Below are 17065 nucleotides of genomic sequence, written 5' to 3'. Positions count from 1 at the left end.
GATAAAAAGATGCTTTGACAATTTAAAATTTTTGTATCTAGTTTATGTGAAAATGAAAAAAAACCTTTTTTTTCAAGAAATGAAGTTGTCTAAATTATTTTTAATGTTATACGTATCATTAGGTGGGGACTTACGTAGAAAAACTATTCATGTCCGAAGTATCTGGAAACATTATAGACTTATGCCCTGTTGGTGCTTTAACAAGTAAACCCTATGCTTTTGTTGCTCGTCCTTGGGAAAATCATCGCACTGATAGTATTGATGTACATGATGCTGTGGGCAGTAACATCGTTGTATCTCATCGGACTGGAGAAGTTTTAAGAATTCTTCCTAGAGTTAATGAGGTGAGTCAAAATAATATTGTTATTTTGTCATAGAAAAATAATAAATGTCTAAAATAAAGTTCCGTGTGCAGATGAATAGTCTTCCTTCAATCTGAAAGCAATAAACAATTTTTTTCATTCATATATAGCCCTTGAATATTTATATATACATTAAAATGTGTGTGTGTGCGTGCGTGCGTGCGCGTGCACTTACATGTATAAGTGTATCTATTGAAAGTATACCCTAGAGTACACGTGCTGTCTTCTTTACTCAAGAAATCATCACATGTAACTCGCTCAAAAGCTATAATTAAGGATTAAAAACACAGGCTTACCCCAGTGATGGATAGATTTTAATATTCCATTATGATGCTGTGCTGAAAAAAATTACTACATTTAAGTGGAGTCATCTTATAATTTATCGTTGGTGTACTGATTGTGTTGCGTGTGGCTGGATGTGCAAACCACAGTGCAAGCACTCGATAATCCAACTACCCATGTGATCTCAAATATGTCTGGAAAACTTGTGGGAAATATAAATATAGAAATTTCCAGGCACATATGATGTCACTGAGCATGACAAGTCTTGCGCTTAATCACTGTGCATGACAGATTGCATGTTAATAATCGTCAGAGAGCGTCCCTTGCAGTAGAGATGCTACACGTGAAGCGACATCCTGTAAGTTCCAAACTGTAGTGAAATTATGAGAGTTTGATTTTTGTTTTACTTTCACAACTAGAATGTAAATTTTTATAATTCAAAATAATAAATTCTATTTAAGTTTGGAGTTTACTTTTAATTTAAAATATAGGTAGAAAATAGCAATTGTTAAATTTTTTGAAAGTTGGAACTAATAGTTTAAACTATAGGTATTACTATAATACTTAGTAAAATTGATCGTGGTATAACAATAATTTTGTACTGTACATTAAAGTTAACTATGATTTAGTATACTTTTATCAGGGAAAATACGGTTATTTTTTTTCTGAATCGATACTGAGTAGATTCTATATCTAGTCGGATATAATTAGCAGAAAAGCATGGTTAATTTTTGGAAGTTGCTATTAGCGCGAAAAAAATCATGGTGGTAGGTATTCGGTTTCTAAACAAATCTAAATAGTTTTAGACTCCAAATTGTGTCAGCTAACGGCCCAAAAAAATGGTAAATGTGGTCAAGAATGGTTTTTCGCATCCAGAAAAAAACCGGAGAGTCGGACAAAAAAGTTGTACCGTTGAAAAAGATGCGCAATTTCAAGACGAAAAAAATGAGCTTCAAAGGAATAAAATTGGCACAGCCATTTTTTCGCAATTTGCTAAAAAATGCTATTTTGGACCGTTTTTTAAAAATCTATAACTCACGTTCATTTGAATATTGAGATTTAAAAATTGAATACAAGGTAGATCTTGTGTCCACACTCAATTTTAAAAAGATCGGTTTTAAACGTTTTGTAAACTGCTGCAAGAAGCAAAAAATGGCGTTTCCACAAAAAAGTTGAACGTGGCTGGTTTTTTAACATATTGCCATTTTTCAAATGGCATTGTACTCGTCGAGAGTTATTCTATATCCTACTAAAACGTCTTTCCGATCGACATTCCGGAAGTACGCGAAAAATCTATGTCAAAAAGTAGCTATTTTCCGTGGATTTATGTGGATGTGGATTTATACGGCTCGCCGTGCCGCCGCATCCCTGAAAAATAGCCGGTTTTTGACATCAATTTTTCGCGTACTTCCGGAATGTTGAACAGAAGGACATTTTAGTAGATTATAGAATAATTTTTGACGAGTATAATGCCGTTTGAAAAATGACAATATGTTGAAAAACTAGCCACGTCCAACTTTTTTGCGGAGGGATAATTTTTTGTTTTTTGCAGCAGTTTGTGAAAAGTTTACAACCGATCTTTTTAAAATTAAGTGTGGATGTTAAGAGGCACAAGATCTACCTTATATTTAATTTATAAGTCATAATATTCAAATGACCGTGAGTTATTGATTTTTAAAACATCGGTCCAAAAGAGCACTTTTTGGCAAATTGCGAAAAACGGCTGGGACAATTTTATTTCTCTGAAGCTCATTTCCTTTGTCTTGAAATTTTGCATCTTCTTCAACAGTACAACTTTTAGTGTCTGACTCTCCAGTTTTTTTTCTAGACGCGAAAAACCATTTTTGACCACATTTATCCTTTTACTTGAGTCGTTAGCTGACACAATTTGGAGTCTAAAACTATTAAGAATCGTTCAGGAACCGAATACCTACCACCATGATTTTTTTTGAGCTAATGGCAATTTAATTTTTCAAAAAGCTAATTCTATCCTACTAATCTTGCAAATAAAATATTTTTGTGATTAGAAATAAATATTATTTAGTATTTGTTGTTATTCATTTTTTAAATTATTATTAATAGACACGCTAAAAAAAGATTGCTGATTCAAATACCCGTTTACACAAATACAATTAAATCAATATTGATTGAAAAAAACTAAATGTTTATTGTAAGTTCATTGAATATGTAACGTTGAACAAAAATAATTTTTTTAATTTCAAATCTTATTTTGTAATCTCGACAAATATTTATTATACTTAAATATACATTAGTTTGTTTGTTTGAGTGTATGCGTATACATGATTATTTGGATTATCATAGTTTCGGTTTTTCAGTGTATTATGCCTTTTTTTAACTTAAAATTTGAATAAGTCTTTCTGTATATGTTATTACAGTTTAAAGGTACCAAAAATAACCGTTGTAGAATCATTCTGAAGTTACTTTTATGTACATTCCTAATTTTCACCATCATAGTTAATGATCATCTTGTTAGAAGTATGTACTGCTTTTTTTGGTAGCTATTTTTAAGTTAAAATCGTAATAAAGTATTTTAATTGAATGGTGTAACGTTAAGCTAAAAATAATAAGTACAATGTTTGCATGGATAAAAATACCTTTATTTACGTGCCTGCACAACATCGTTGTTCACTCCGGAATAAAAAGTAACGTATATGCACAAAAATATATTTACTTACATGCCATTTTACGTGTATTCACTGAGCCTCTTACGATAAGCTGAGTGGAGAGAAGAGGTACTTGCAACGGGCCCAGCAGCAGCAGTGACTCGTAGTGTACTTAGGTGTGTGCGAGAGAGAAAGTGGAAGAATAATTGGTAATGTAGTTTACCTTGGAGCACTGAAAGTACTGGAGGTATTCAATTTTCTCTAAAAATAGCTGCTTGAAATAAGTTGGTATTTACAAGCTAGTAGTGTTGGTAGAGCCAGTCATATCATAGATAGAAAAGGGAGAGTTAAAACAGTTATAACAAGAAACTAAAACAGTGTTTTTGGTGCAAACATTTTTCCGTGTCAGTAAACAGATGCATTTTTAAAAATGAATTCAACCAAAATTTTCCTATAATTAATTTTAGCTTACTTAAAATTCACTTTTAATTGTTAAAATTCGATTACTTGAGATTCAAATTTGTTGCTCTACAGACAGTTTTCTTTTATGTAGTTGTGGAATAATGCCATTTAATTGCAAATTTGATGGCATTAGCTCACTAACATTCTCAAAATAATTGCAATGTTCGAACTATTTAAAAGCTTCATTAACAAAATTTTGTGTCATTTAAATTAAATATTTCCAATGAATGAAAAATAAAGATTTTCCCTGTTGTACGTACATCTCTGCTTTGAGCCCATTTTGTTTTTCCATCTGTTTGGTTTCGCGCCCGAGCGCGACAGCCGAGCAAAGCGCTGCGTGCACTTCCGCCATGCTCACGGGCTTCCGCCTTGCTGGGAGCCGCCTCTGCGTTCGGGCACTTAAGCACTGCTCTCCGAGACGGCCGGACGCTTGTCCCGCTCACACTCACGACGCCTCTCACGCTGTAATTAACCCTCTTGTACAATATCTAATAAAGTGTTTTACCAAACATGGGTCCTTTGAGAGCCGGATTCCGCGGAGATAACCAGCGACCAGCAGCCCAGAGGACAGCCGGTGGTTCCACATTATTTGAAGCAATGTAAGTATAAGTGACAAACAAAGCGCGAACATGGCCGCCGCGGTCGCCATAGTGCCCGCGGCCCGGCACCAGTCGTTCGGCCACGGCAATGTCGAAGCCGTGTCGCCCTGCACGCGTGAAATGTTGTGAGGGACTGCCGCGGCTGACAGAGCTCGCGGTCCAGTCATTTGGCCCAGCCACGGTGGCAAGCAGGCTGTGTCGCTGACGGCCAAAGTTAACGAGTGGTATAGACGTGCCCCGGCTTCATCAAGCCGCCATTGTTGCAATGATCTGCCGACGGCCTCCTTGTCGGCCGTGGCGGCCATCTTGTCGTCTCAAGCGCGTCGCCTGCCGATTCGACTCGAATTGTCGACCCCCCTAACACCGCCAGCTGTGGCTCGGTGGCATATTCCGCTCAAGCGTCGAATACTAATGTTTCAGAATGGACGAAGGCTGGACCGCGCTGTTCGGTGCTCAGTCGGCTCTTACCGAGGTTGTTGGCCACATGGCCCGCACCATTCATGAGATTGAGCCAGCCCGCTGGAGCTCGGGCATGGTAGAAGCGAGGTTGGAGTTGCTCGGCGGATATTGGGGCGATTTTCAAGCCAACCATCTCAAGCTCATCGAAGCTCCGCCACCGGAAAAGGCGTCTCGGTTGGTCCAGCTGTACACTGACGTGGAAGCGCACTACCTCGACGCACGGTCTTACCTCTACGACGCGAGAGACTCCCTGGCGCCGGCACCTGTCCCTCCCGGGCAATTTCCGGGCCCAGGGAACCCGGCTTCGGGCCGTGGGCCTCGCTTGCCGAGAATCAGCATTCCGAACTTCTCCGGGAGACGAGAATACTGGGAGAGCTTCCGTGATCTCTTCCGAGCACTGATCCACGAGGACTGCCAACTCACCAACATCGAGCGCCTGTTCTATTTGAAGTCGCTCGCTCAGGGAGACGCTAAGACGGCCCTCGAAACGGTCCAGGTAGCCGAGGCCAATTACTCTACGGCATGGGCTCTGCTTGAAGCGCGCTACAAGCACAGCCGCCTTCTCTTCCGCGACCATGTCACAGCCCTGCGGAACATCAAGCCACTCAGAGACGAGTCCGCCCGCGGGTTGCAGAGCCTCTTGGACACCCTGGAAAAACATCGCGACCAGCTTCGCACCTTAGGTCGTCCCGTTGCCGGCTGGGACGATTGGTTTGTCTCGTGTGGAATGACTGGCATGGATCCAGCGACGAGGCGTGGATGGGAGGAGGAGTTCCAACGGTTGGAGAGTACCGTTTCCGGCTCCGAGGTTGACGTCACCACATTCGCCACCTTGACCGACTTTCTTCGGCGCCATTGCCGCGCCGCCATCTCTGTCGAAGCCTCGCAGCCCGCACGTCCCTTCAGCGGGACAGCCGCACGCTCGAACTCCTCGACATCAGGACGCAATTACCACGCCCTCGCCACGTGCAACGATACGCCGTCGTGCCCGGCGTGCCACGAGGGCCATTATCCCGGGCGTTGTGCGCAGTTCCAGGGGCTTGATGTACGTGCACGGAGGGAGCTCGTCTACCAGGCACGGCTGTGCTTCAATTGCCTCCGACCCGGGCACGCTGTGAAGTACTGCCCCTCCCGGTCGGCTTGCCAATATTGCCGAGAGCAGCATCACAGCTCACTGCACGACGGTGCCCGTCGCTGCCGCTTGGGGTAGCCCGACGGCTCTACATCATCAAAGCAGCCCCGCACGGACCCGCCCACCTCTTCATCGGGAGAGCACTCGACTGACGCGTCACCTCAAGCTTGACTAGCCGTGCTTCTGACCGCCCTCGTCCATCTGAGTGGTCCTCCTGGTCGTCAAGTTCCGGCCCGAGCGCTGATCGACGCGTGCTCCGAGGTCACCGTCATCTCTGCGACTCTCGCGCGCCTGGTCGGCGCACGACTAGAAACCATCGAAGCCAGCATCTCCGGCGTCGGCGGCGAGTCCGCCGTCCGGTCCAGAGTCCGAGCCCACCTCCGCCTTGAGCTTCCAGGGCCCGCACCACCGGTCGCGCTGACAGCGCTGTGTTTGCCCAGGCTCGGCCTGGTATCCCCCTCCACCCCACTGCACCCGGAGGCAATCCGGCAGTGGGCTGACTGCGAGGGCCTCGCCGATCCTTCGTTTGGCACGCCACAACGCGTCGACTTGCTGCTACGACTCGGCTACACTCAACGAAGAGAAATCGTCGGGCAGCGCACAGTCTTCGGCTGGGTATTGGCAGGCCGTGCCGTCGGGCTCGCTCCAGGTACGTCGGCCGTCTGTGCAGCCGCCCAATCCGACGTGGCTCCGCCTTGGCACAACGAGCTAACCGATCTGCTACAGCGGTTCTGGGAGATGGAGGATCTTCCTCAGGCTCACCGCCGCTCAGATGAGGACATCGAGTGCGAGCGTGCGTTCGCAGACCACCGACGCGCCGCGGACGGACGGTACATCGTGCGCCTCCCGCTGAAGGGCAGCGGTTCGCTTCTTCTTGGTGACAGTCTTCAGAGCGCCAAGGCCTCGAAGCCCCGACATGGCTGTGGAGTATAGTCGATTCATGGCTGACTATCTCGCGATGGGCCACATGCGCCCACTCACCAGCGCTGAGCTTGCAGCTACAGCTGGGCCCGTCAACTACATCCATCATCATGGCATCTGGCAGCATGCTGATCGTGGGTGCAAGCTCCGAGTAGTCTTCAACGCGTCCAACCCGACTTCCAGTGGCCACAGCTTGAACGACGTCCTCCACGTTAGACCCAGACTCCAACCCGCGCTCCCATCGGTGCTCATGCGCTGGCGGCGGCACCGCGTCGCCTTCTGCAGCGACATCCGCATGATGTTCCGGCAGATTTGGATCGACTACCGTGACGTCGACCTGCAGCGGATCGTCTGGACTGCCGATCCCAGCCAGCCTCCAACCCACTACCAGCTGCTCACTGTGACTTACGGCGAATCGTGCTCGCCTTACCTGTTGCTGCGTACCCTCCAACAGCTATGCCAGGACAAAGGCCACAACTGGCCCGAAGCTGTGTCAGCCGCCCCGTGTGACCGCTATGCCGACGACTTTCTCTCCGGGGCCAACGACGTCACCGCGGCTCGGCACCTCCGCGACCAGCTGAGCGGGCTCATGAAGGCCAGCGGCTTTCCCCTGCGGAAGTGGGTGGCCAATGTCCGCGAGCTGCTCGACGATCTGCTTGAGGACGTCTGCTTACGTCCGACCTGGGAGCAGCTCAGCGCTGAAGGCCTCGTCAGCGAGCTCGGGGTCAAGTGGGATCTACCGTCGGACTGCTTTCAGTTGACGCCTCCACCACTCCAGCCGCAGAGCACAAAGCGGACGATGCTCGCGGCGCTCGTGGGTCTGTTTGACCCATGCAGCTGGCTCGCGCCGATCGTGTTGAATGCCAAGCTCTTGCTCCAGGATCTCTGTCGCGCCAGACTGGGCTGGGACGAGCCTGCACCGATCTCAATGACTCGCCGATGGGCGGAATTTACCGCCGAGCTCCAGGCCATCTCCACCTTCACCTTACCGCGCTGGATTGGAGTCAGGCCTTCTTCCGAGCTTCACCTGCATGGCTTTTCGGACGCTAGTCGCCTCGCGATGGCAGCCGTCATCTACTCTCGCCTCGCGCCCGGGGCTGGGCTGGCGCTCTGCCACATTCTTCTGGCTCGGACGAAGCTCTCGCCGATTCGCTCGCTCACGCCGGCGCCAGAGACATCCGCGCACATGACGATTCCGCGCCTCGAGCTCCGCGCCGCACTGATTGCCGCCAAGCTCCTGCGGGCCGCTGCCGACGAGCTACGCGTACCTGTCGACCGCTGTCACGCATGGTGCGACTCACAGATCGTTCTGCACTGGCTGCGTTCAGACAGGCCAACCAACAACGTGCTGATCGACAACTATGTCGCCCTAATCCAGGAAATCCTGCCTTCGAGCGTCTGGCGATACGTGCCGACCCAGTCAAATCCAGCCGACCTCGCGACCAGAGGTGCCGACATGACCGGCCTTCGCTCGCAGCGCACTTGGTGGGAGGGCCCCGCTTGGCTCGCCGAGGACGTCGACTCGTGGCCCCTAGACCCGCTCCCCGCACCGAACCAGCATTCATCCATCTGCTGCGTAGTGCAGCAGCTCGACGCCAGCTACCTCGAGCAATTCTCCAACTTACGCATGCTACTAAGCTTCCTCGTACGCATTCGTCGATTCGTCCGGAGCCGCTTGGGCAGGGGCTCCATGCTTTCGGTCGCTTCACCTCTTACGCCGACCGAACTCTACGACGCTTTTCTCGCGTGTGTACGCCTCAGCCCGGAGAGATCATTCTCGGACGACCTCCAGTGTCTTCGACGGGGCGAACGTCTGCGGAAGACGAACCCCTTGGTACCGTTAGCAGCCTTCCTCGATGACGACGGGATTCTGCGCGTTGGCGGGTGGCTCGAGCGTTCGCCGCTGACCAATGAGGAGCGGCACCCGCCGATCCTCAGCGGCGCCTCTTCCCTCGCTTCCATGGTCATCGCCTGGGCGCACTCTCGGGCGCTGCACGGTGGATACCGTGTCACCAGTGCCTACGTCTGCAAGCGCGCTTGGCTCCTCGGTGGGCCCCGGCGGATCAAGGCTCACCTCCGCAGGTGCGTCGTCTGCACCCGGCTGCGAGCGCGACTGGCGACTCAACTCATGGCCTCACTGCCGTCGTCTCGAGTCTCCCTTTCTTGTGCCTTTGCCTGCACCGGAGTGGACTACGCCGGCCCTTTCCATGTACTCTCCGCCAGAGGACGAGGAGTCCGGACCACGAAAGGCTACATCGCCGTTTTTGTGTGCCTCGCCACCAAGGCCCTGCACCTGGAGCTGGTCGGCGATCTCTCAGCTGCGTCCTTCTTGGGCGCCCTCCACCGATTCGCTGGACGCCGCGGTCGGCCCGGCGAGATATGGAGCGACAACGCGACTTGCTTCCGCCGCGCTGATGTTGAGCTGCGCTATGCCTTGCTGACAGCCGAGCTTGACTGGGGATTGGTCGCGGGCTGTCTCGCCGATCAAGGAGTTGCTTGGAAGTTCATTTTACCGGGTGCTCCTCACTTCGGTGGCTTGTGGGAGGCCGCCGTCAAGTCAACCAAAAGTCACCTCCGGCACGTCATGGGGTCACGCCATCTCACCTACGAGAAATTTTCCACGTTGCTCGTTGGCATCGAGATGGTCTTAAATAGCTGGAGCGACCACTGACACCGCTATCTGGAGACACTGGAGACCTCGATATTCTCACCCCAGGGCACTTCCTCGTCGGTGGCCCTCTTAACTCCATCGTTCTGCCCGGCCCCCCTGTGGAGAGCTTGGATGCGCTCGCCCACTGGAAACTCGTTCGGGGGGTCTGGTCAACAGCGGTCAAAATGGACTACTCCTCGCAGGAACTTCATCGTTGGCGATGTGGTCGTTCTCCTCGACGCTACACTTTTGCAGTCCTGCAGCCGATGGCCGACCGGCCGTGTCATCAGCGTCCACCCGGGAGCCGACGGCTTTGTCCGCGCTGCTACCCTCAAGAGGGCGACTGGCGTGTACGAGCGATCCATCACCAAGATGGTCTTGCTGCCTGTGTCAGCGCCTCCCGTGGCTCCGCCGCCTCCAGAACACTCCCCGACCGACCCCGGTTTGGCGGGCGGCACGTAGTTCTTCGATCCAGGATCGAGGCGGGCGGATTGTTTGGTTTCGCGCCCGAGCGCGACAGCCGAGCAAAGCGCTGCGTGCACTTCCGCCATGCTCACGGGCTTCCGCCTTGCCGGGAGCCGCCTCTGCGTTCGGGCACTTGAGCACTGCTCTCCGAGACGACCGGACGCTTGTCCCGCTCACACTCACGACGCCTCTCACGCTGTAATTAACCCTCTTGTACAATATCTAATAAAGTGTTTTACCAAACACCATCTCTAAGTTTTTATTATTCTTTTCACTTTATTTTTACGACTATTACTTTACAACGTTTCCGATCTACTTGTTTTCTTCCTTCTACTGTCTTTTAATTACCACGATCTTCCGCTATTCTGACAAAATTTGATTCAATATTTTTATTTTATTAAGTCGTCCAATTATATGATCATATTGCATTTACGAAATCTTCGATGGCTTAGTGGTTAGCGTGCTAGCAGTCTCTTAGCTGGAGGAATTCGAAGTGTCGTGGATTTGAATCCTGTCGAAAATTATCGATTTTTTCTTAGGCTTTTTCGATGTAATGAGTACCCAGGATATCGAAAAACCACTTATCTAATTTTTAAAACGAATAGTAGATTTTTCCGGCGATGCCTTGCGATCTTCAGAGGCCTCCTTTTCAAAGGAAAGTCAATACCTTTTATTACACTTGATAATAGCTGGGATGTGCTTGAGACCATCGCTGCGCCCTGTAAATAGTACCCGGTAGCACAGATGACCGAATCGTCTGAGAGAAACTTTGCTAAGGGCCTGCATGAAAGACTTGCACGTTTCAGAAATAGGAGGATGATTAAGGAAAAAAAGTAACGATGGTAAATATTAGGAATGTAGGATATGGAGAAATTCCGTAATAGGAATATGTATAATTTAAATACTATAAATATAATTATTGCATTGATGACTTAAAACAATTTAAAAATAGACAAAAACTGTATAATTGCTTTCAGCTATTGTAAATGTGCTTCGTATGTAATATTCCAGTTGCCTAAGTAGCTGTGATAACGCTAAAAACTTTGTAAGCACATAAAGTATTATTTTATGAGTTATAATAATAGGGTAGATATGGGTATTACTAGCGCTGCTCTTATTACTGGCAAATATAACATAACCTCTCGATATTATTTATACTATATTGTTTATAAACGTATAATCTCTTGATCTGACGGTTGACGCTGTGTACCTCAAAAAAAGATCTTTCCTTATATAACTGTATCCAGTTCGATATTTATCCGTTAATGATTAAAAGTCCACTACAAAAGCTCAAAGTACTTCGCAAGATCGGACAAACCCGAAAACTAATCTTTGGTTATATAATCTCTTCCACATTATCGCCATTGGCCTTCTGAAAACGCAATAAATGAGAAATTGAGTTTAAAACTTCATTTGTAGCAAAAATAAATCAAGGAAATCTAGAATAAAAACGTATATAAATTGAAAAAACCGAAGCAAAAAAACAGCTTAGAGCAGAGAAGCAAAGTACAACTCCTATACAAAAAGAAAACAACAAATTGCAAAAGTACCAGCAAGCTTATCTAAAAGAGCAAGAACGAATTGAAAAGCAAAAAGCAAAAGTGTGAGAATGAACAAAAAAAAAAAGTTAGAAACTTTGGTAAATATAAAAAAAACATAGATTTGAAAACCATGAATGCTGGCTTACAAGCTGATTGAGAAAAAAGTATTTATTCATAGTCGATTTTTTAAATTCTTTTTATTTCAAATTTAATCAAAATATTTAATAACTCATCATTGCATGTGATTTTTGAGATAAAATAAGAGTTGACAGTATTCAGGTGCCAGTAATTAAAGCATACTGCTAGTATTAGATGCATATTGCCTATTGATATAAATATTTAAAATTATAATGTATATTCTTAATCTCAATAATAATTAATGTCCGTTAATCAATTAAGTTCAAAATAAAATAAAAAATTTAGCAGATTCGTTTGTTTTTGTTTTCTTAATAGCAAATTAAAGTGAACTAAAAATAATTCCGTAATATCCACATTTACCCTAATATTTCATTATAAATTTCTATCGTTTTCATAACTCTTTTTCTCTATCCTTTGGCTTGATTGTCCAAGGCTTGAAAAAATCAGACATTGACCATGCTTGCTATCGGTTTGTCTCTCGTGCTGCGCATTATAGCCTAGTCTTCTTTCAGCTTCGACGACGACGGCTTGGATTTCAGACGAAGTGATTGTCACATGCTCAGAGCCATCAGCACAGTCCTCTCATCGTTGTTCAGTCTAAGTAGCAGACTTTAAACTCCCGAGGGTGATTAAATCATTTTCCACCACGTTGAAAGCCACTCAACCGAAGAGGGGTCGTTGAACAAATTACTCAAATGACTTGACAAAACTGTAGTTAGATTTTTTAATTATTATACAAAAACAATGGGACCAATTTAATTTTACAATAAATTAATAAATGAAGTTAGTTGTTATTACTTATAAATACAAAAAAACTTGTTTGGCCTCATAGATTCTGTTGAAAAAAAAGTAGTAAATAATATTTTCGTTAAATAAAAACTTACTCAATAAAAAAAGAGACTAATTGTTAAAGAACTCTCAAAAAGGCATGGGTCTTTCAGAGGTTTGTCCTCATGTCTGTATAAACATAATAGTAGCAATTCGTCCCCTGCTCACTCCGTGCTTCAACCCGCCTTATGCTTAAATTTAATGTAATATGGTAAGGCCGTATTGTCAAAGGTCTCTTTTTTTCAGCTCTGTGTATTGATATTTAACAGTTTTACAACGTGATTACTTATTTTTGCATTAAATATTTCTAGTTCGATCAATACAATGTTGAATAAAAATTTCTATACTGGACAGTTCAAAGAGTCATGCATCAATTTATTTATTTTAATAAAGTTAGTTTGCGAATACAGAGGTAAATTTAATTTATTTGTATTTTAATTAAAAGACTTACTTTGAGAAAATGTTGTTATTTACAACAATAAAGAGATAAAAGAAATTTAAAAAATGTATAAAATAGCAGACACACCTAACAGTTTAGTTTGGTTAAATAAAATCAGGATTTTGCAAAATCTTATTAGTACTTCCGTATCTTGGAAAAAAATATTTTTAATAACAAACTTAAAATTTAGGTTAAATGAACAAAGAAACCGATATTACTGCTATAGGTAGATTGAATTTAGTATTAATAAAAGTTTATGAAGCATTCTCTTTCAAATTAATATTAAATAAAAAAGTTGAGCATTTTCATTTAAAGACTTAAAAACTCGTAAAAAGATGAAATCCTGTAAGATATAATACTAATAGATGCTGCAATTGCCATGAACTTAATCGAATATAATTCTGAAATTGATAATGCTTTCCAAGAAATTAGTACTGCTATGATTTTTTTTATTAATTAAAGCAATTTTTCGCATGCTTTTGAAATCAGAAAATGTACAAAGTGATAAAATTTGTAAAAAGTGTAGAAAACATTACCAAAGATTTCTATTGAAATGAAGAAAATTGTTTTTTTAAACATTTTTATGAAATTTTTAAACCAAAAAATAAACCGTGGAAATTGTTCTATTCACCGATATCAAATAAAGTTAATTTACAAGGCATTCGTAACACTAAGAAAATTACAAACTCAGCTACATAATAAACGAAAAAAAACGTTTAAAAAATTATTTTGTGAAAACGTCATTACACTTTATTTCCATGATTGATTGATTTTTCTCTAATTTTTATTTTCGATTCAATGTAGTATTTAAAGAATGTTGCTTAGTATAGCGCTATGTATTCTTAAGTTTCCTTATAACATAACAATTTGATTTATTTTTAAATTTAAAACGTATGGTGGTCACCATTTATGTATATTCTTGAGAGATTATACTGGAATATCTATATCTATAATATCATCTGTGCGATCACCCTTACATTAGGCGTAGTCCATGCTGTAATACGTATGTTCTATTCCTTTCATTGCACTCAAAACTAAGTTGTTTAAAACGTATGATTATTCATTATAAGTTATTAAAACTACTTTGTGGAGTTGAATACTTATGTCATCTCCACGCCCATTGGACGTGGCTTATGCTTTTAATTAACCTCTAATTTAAGAGAAAAAAGCAACTATGTAAAGCATTTATGACTAATATTATCTCAGAAGTTATCTAAAAGTGGATGATGCAAGCAAACGAATACAAAACGACTGAACTTCTGAACGGATGAGTACGAGTTGTACGAACGAAATAAACGAAATAAATAGTACAAACAAACCCAACAAATCAACGATGATAATTAAATGTACCATAAATGTGTAAAACTTTTAATATGTATGAAGTAAGTGTTACTTTCAATTTAAGTGTTTATAAATTAAATTTATTTTTTGAGGTGTGTAGAGATCTATATTTTAGAAAAAATTTCAATTTCGACATCTGTCCGGAAAGTATCGGGCCTTCCTCTACAACTACGTGCCATAGTGTTCTAGCGAACTCTGTGCAACTGTTTTTGACTAAACAAAGTATCGCATTACTGCGACTACTTCCGTTCAATTCCGACATAGCCCCCTGTGACTTTAGGCTGTTTCTGAAAATAAAAATGGCGCTGAGGTAAAAAACATTGTAAGGAACAAAATTTTTCAGTTATACAAAAAAGAACTTTGTCATTGTTTGTTTTGATTCTCTGCTGCTCTGTCTCTCCGTGGTTCATAAGGCTGATTAGCTTTTTACGTAACTACAGAAAAGTGCCCTGTATACAAATATCTACTAATACATATTAGTTTTTCATTTATTTGTATGAGCTTTTCACGTAACTAAATGGGTTGCTTGACTTTGTACATAACTGCAGAAAATTGCATTATCAAAATTGCTAGAATATAAGTAAATTTGAAATTACGCGCGCGACACTGGAATGCTAGGCATTGTAGGAGCTTTTGATTCGCGTGATTGATACATGGTTGATGACAATACGTATATTCAGTGTATAGATAGCCGTTGCTGACGCAAGATGTCTAATGTTGGATATGAAATGTTAATTATAAATAATTCAAGTAAATTATAGAAGGTATGTGTGAAGTATTTATTTTCCCAGACTTATTTATTTTTAACATCGTAGCAGAGGTCCGTGGTTTGAGTTGCCTGTTTCGTTTTTTTCTTTATTTTTCACGTGTCTCTTCGGAGGCACATGACAATCACTTGTAAGTGAGGCTCAAATTAAAAATGGATAAAAAATATGTAAAGTATTAAAAAGATTAGTATAAAACGTGTGAAGTGATATGTTCCACAAGTGTTTCAGTGCAAAATTTATTGACATGCAAAAGGATTAAAAAGTTTTATGACAGAGGAAGTTTGGCACGTGTTTAGTGGAAGAAAGTGTAAAGGCAATGTTCAAGTATAGGTAAATGGAAAATATACAAGAAAGAGAAAGAACTCAACAGATTGACATGAAGAAAATCTTAAAAGAAATAAACAGTGAAAATTTTGAGTTAAAAAAGCAAGACAGACAGTACGTGAGAAGAAGAAGAAGAAGAAAAAACGTGCTGTATATATTAAAAGGAGTCGAAATCGAAAAGTAAGAAGACCAGATGGTGGACGATATTAAATTCATGTTACCAATTTTTAATGAAAGTGATTATAGTTTGTGGAAAAAGAGAATATCGATGTATTAAAGGTTAAGAAAATGTGAAGATGTAATTAATCAAGAAACAAGAAATCAAAATATAACAGAATCAGCTTAGAAAGAAAAAGATTTGAGAGCGATTTTTCCTTATCATAATTGTTATGAATTGTAAGACAAGCTTTATAGGTTATCGATAAACAAATGTGGCTGTAAGATGTGTCTTGTCTGAAGTTCTTAGAGCTACGATGGTTGAAGTTTATGCCACTGCTTGATCAGATTTCCTATCTTGGGATCGATTCTAACTGTCGGCAGATTTTTTTTTTTTTTTTTTCAATGCAATTCGTTATTCTGGTTAGATTTCTTATTTTACGTTTTCTTTAAATTTACAACTAATGTTGCAAACACTGTTTTTTCGATACGTTGAAATAATAGTTATCCATGTAACAAGTGCCAAAAAGACGATTTTCTGTACGAGTCTCGATTGACTATCACAAGTGACCAGTTGCTCGCAAGGCACGAGTAACCGTCACCAGCCACAATTGCGAGTTTATCACACAAGTGTGGAAAATCGTCCCGCACGAGTTGCGTACAAGATTTTTCGCTATAAGTGTGACAGAAATGGTAAGTATGTTGATGATTCGTGAGAAAGGTTGTGCGGGGTTCAGGGACTGCAAAAATACCAAATGATCGTAAAAAAAGTGTTTTTATGCCTCACATATTAAAGCAAAAATTTGGTTAAATTTAAATTATATTTTGTAACATAAACTTTGAATTACTTAAACAAAAACATTTCCAAAGAATTTTCCAAGGGTATCCATTTTTTTTAAAGGAACCCGCACAAATACATCAGAATTGTTGTTCCCAAAGAAATTTTCTGTTTTTCGTATACGCGATTACGGGTGCATTCACGTTTGTATGTGAGCATGATTTATGTTAATTATATTTGAATGATCGTGAGCTTAAGAATACAATACTTACGACTTTGTCTCAATACTTACCATGGGTACCATGATTTACCCCATCTAGCCTTTCCTTTACAAACATCTTCTACAGGAATCTTGCTGATTTGACTCGTTTTTTCCCATAAAATGAGGGCAACAGTTTGCATCTTCTTGAGAGTCTTAATTTTCTCTCTTGCTCTGAAATCGACGCAACTAGATAACTCGTCGAAATTCAATTTTTTGTGCTTACCTTTCAAATAAACATCCAAGAAGTTAGCTGATAACCTATACTACCTATAGCAACCAACCCTAGTATCATCTATCATGACAATCTGTTACAAAATACGATTAACGGCTTTGACATTATTCTTAAATATGTTGAAATAAACTTGGATATTATTAATCGTAAGATTATTAAAGATAGTAAAGTATCCTGTCCAGTACCTTATTTTTTATTCAGCCTTACTCGCCTTACAACTCTAGTAAAGCCTGCGTGGCTCGATTTTCATGCAAACCTCCAAAATTTGTATTGCTTATTGCACGGAATCTTTCAGAATAACTG

General features: G+C 42.5%; 1 protein-coding gene across 1 annotated transcript in view; it reads left to right on the top strand.

The window, feature by feature from the left end:
• Positions 1–17065, top strand: part of ND-75 (NADH dehydrogenase (ubiquinone) 75 kDa subunit) — a 380915-nt gene that overhangs the window by 164366 nt on the left and 199484 nt on the right. Inside the window, exon 5 of the mRNA XM_014363556.2 lies at positions 123–344. Within this exon, the coding sequence (XP_014219042.2) occupies positions 123–344 (222 nt within the window). The remainder of the gene's footprint in view (positions 1–122; positions 345–17065) is intronic.

This window comes from Copidosoma floridanum, unplaced genomic scaffold (assembly GCF_036245765.1).
Source record: "Copidosoma floridanum isolate Cflo_tuat_1 unplaced genomic scaffold, Cflo_Japanese_pri ptg000024l, whole genome shotgun sequence".
Lineage (NCBI taxonomy): Eukaryota > Metazoa > Arthropoda > Insecta > Hymenoptera > Encyrtidae > Copidosoma > Copidosoma floridanum.
The sequence above is the reverse complement of the archived record's forward strand: the minus strand, read 5'-3'. Positions and strand labels throughout refer to the sequence as shown.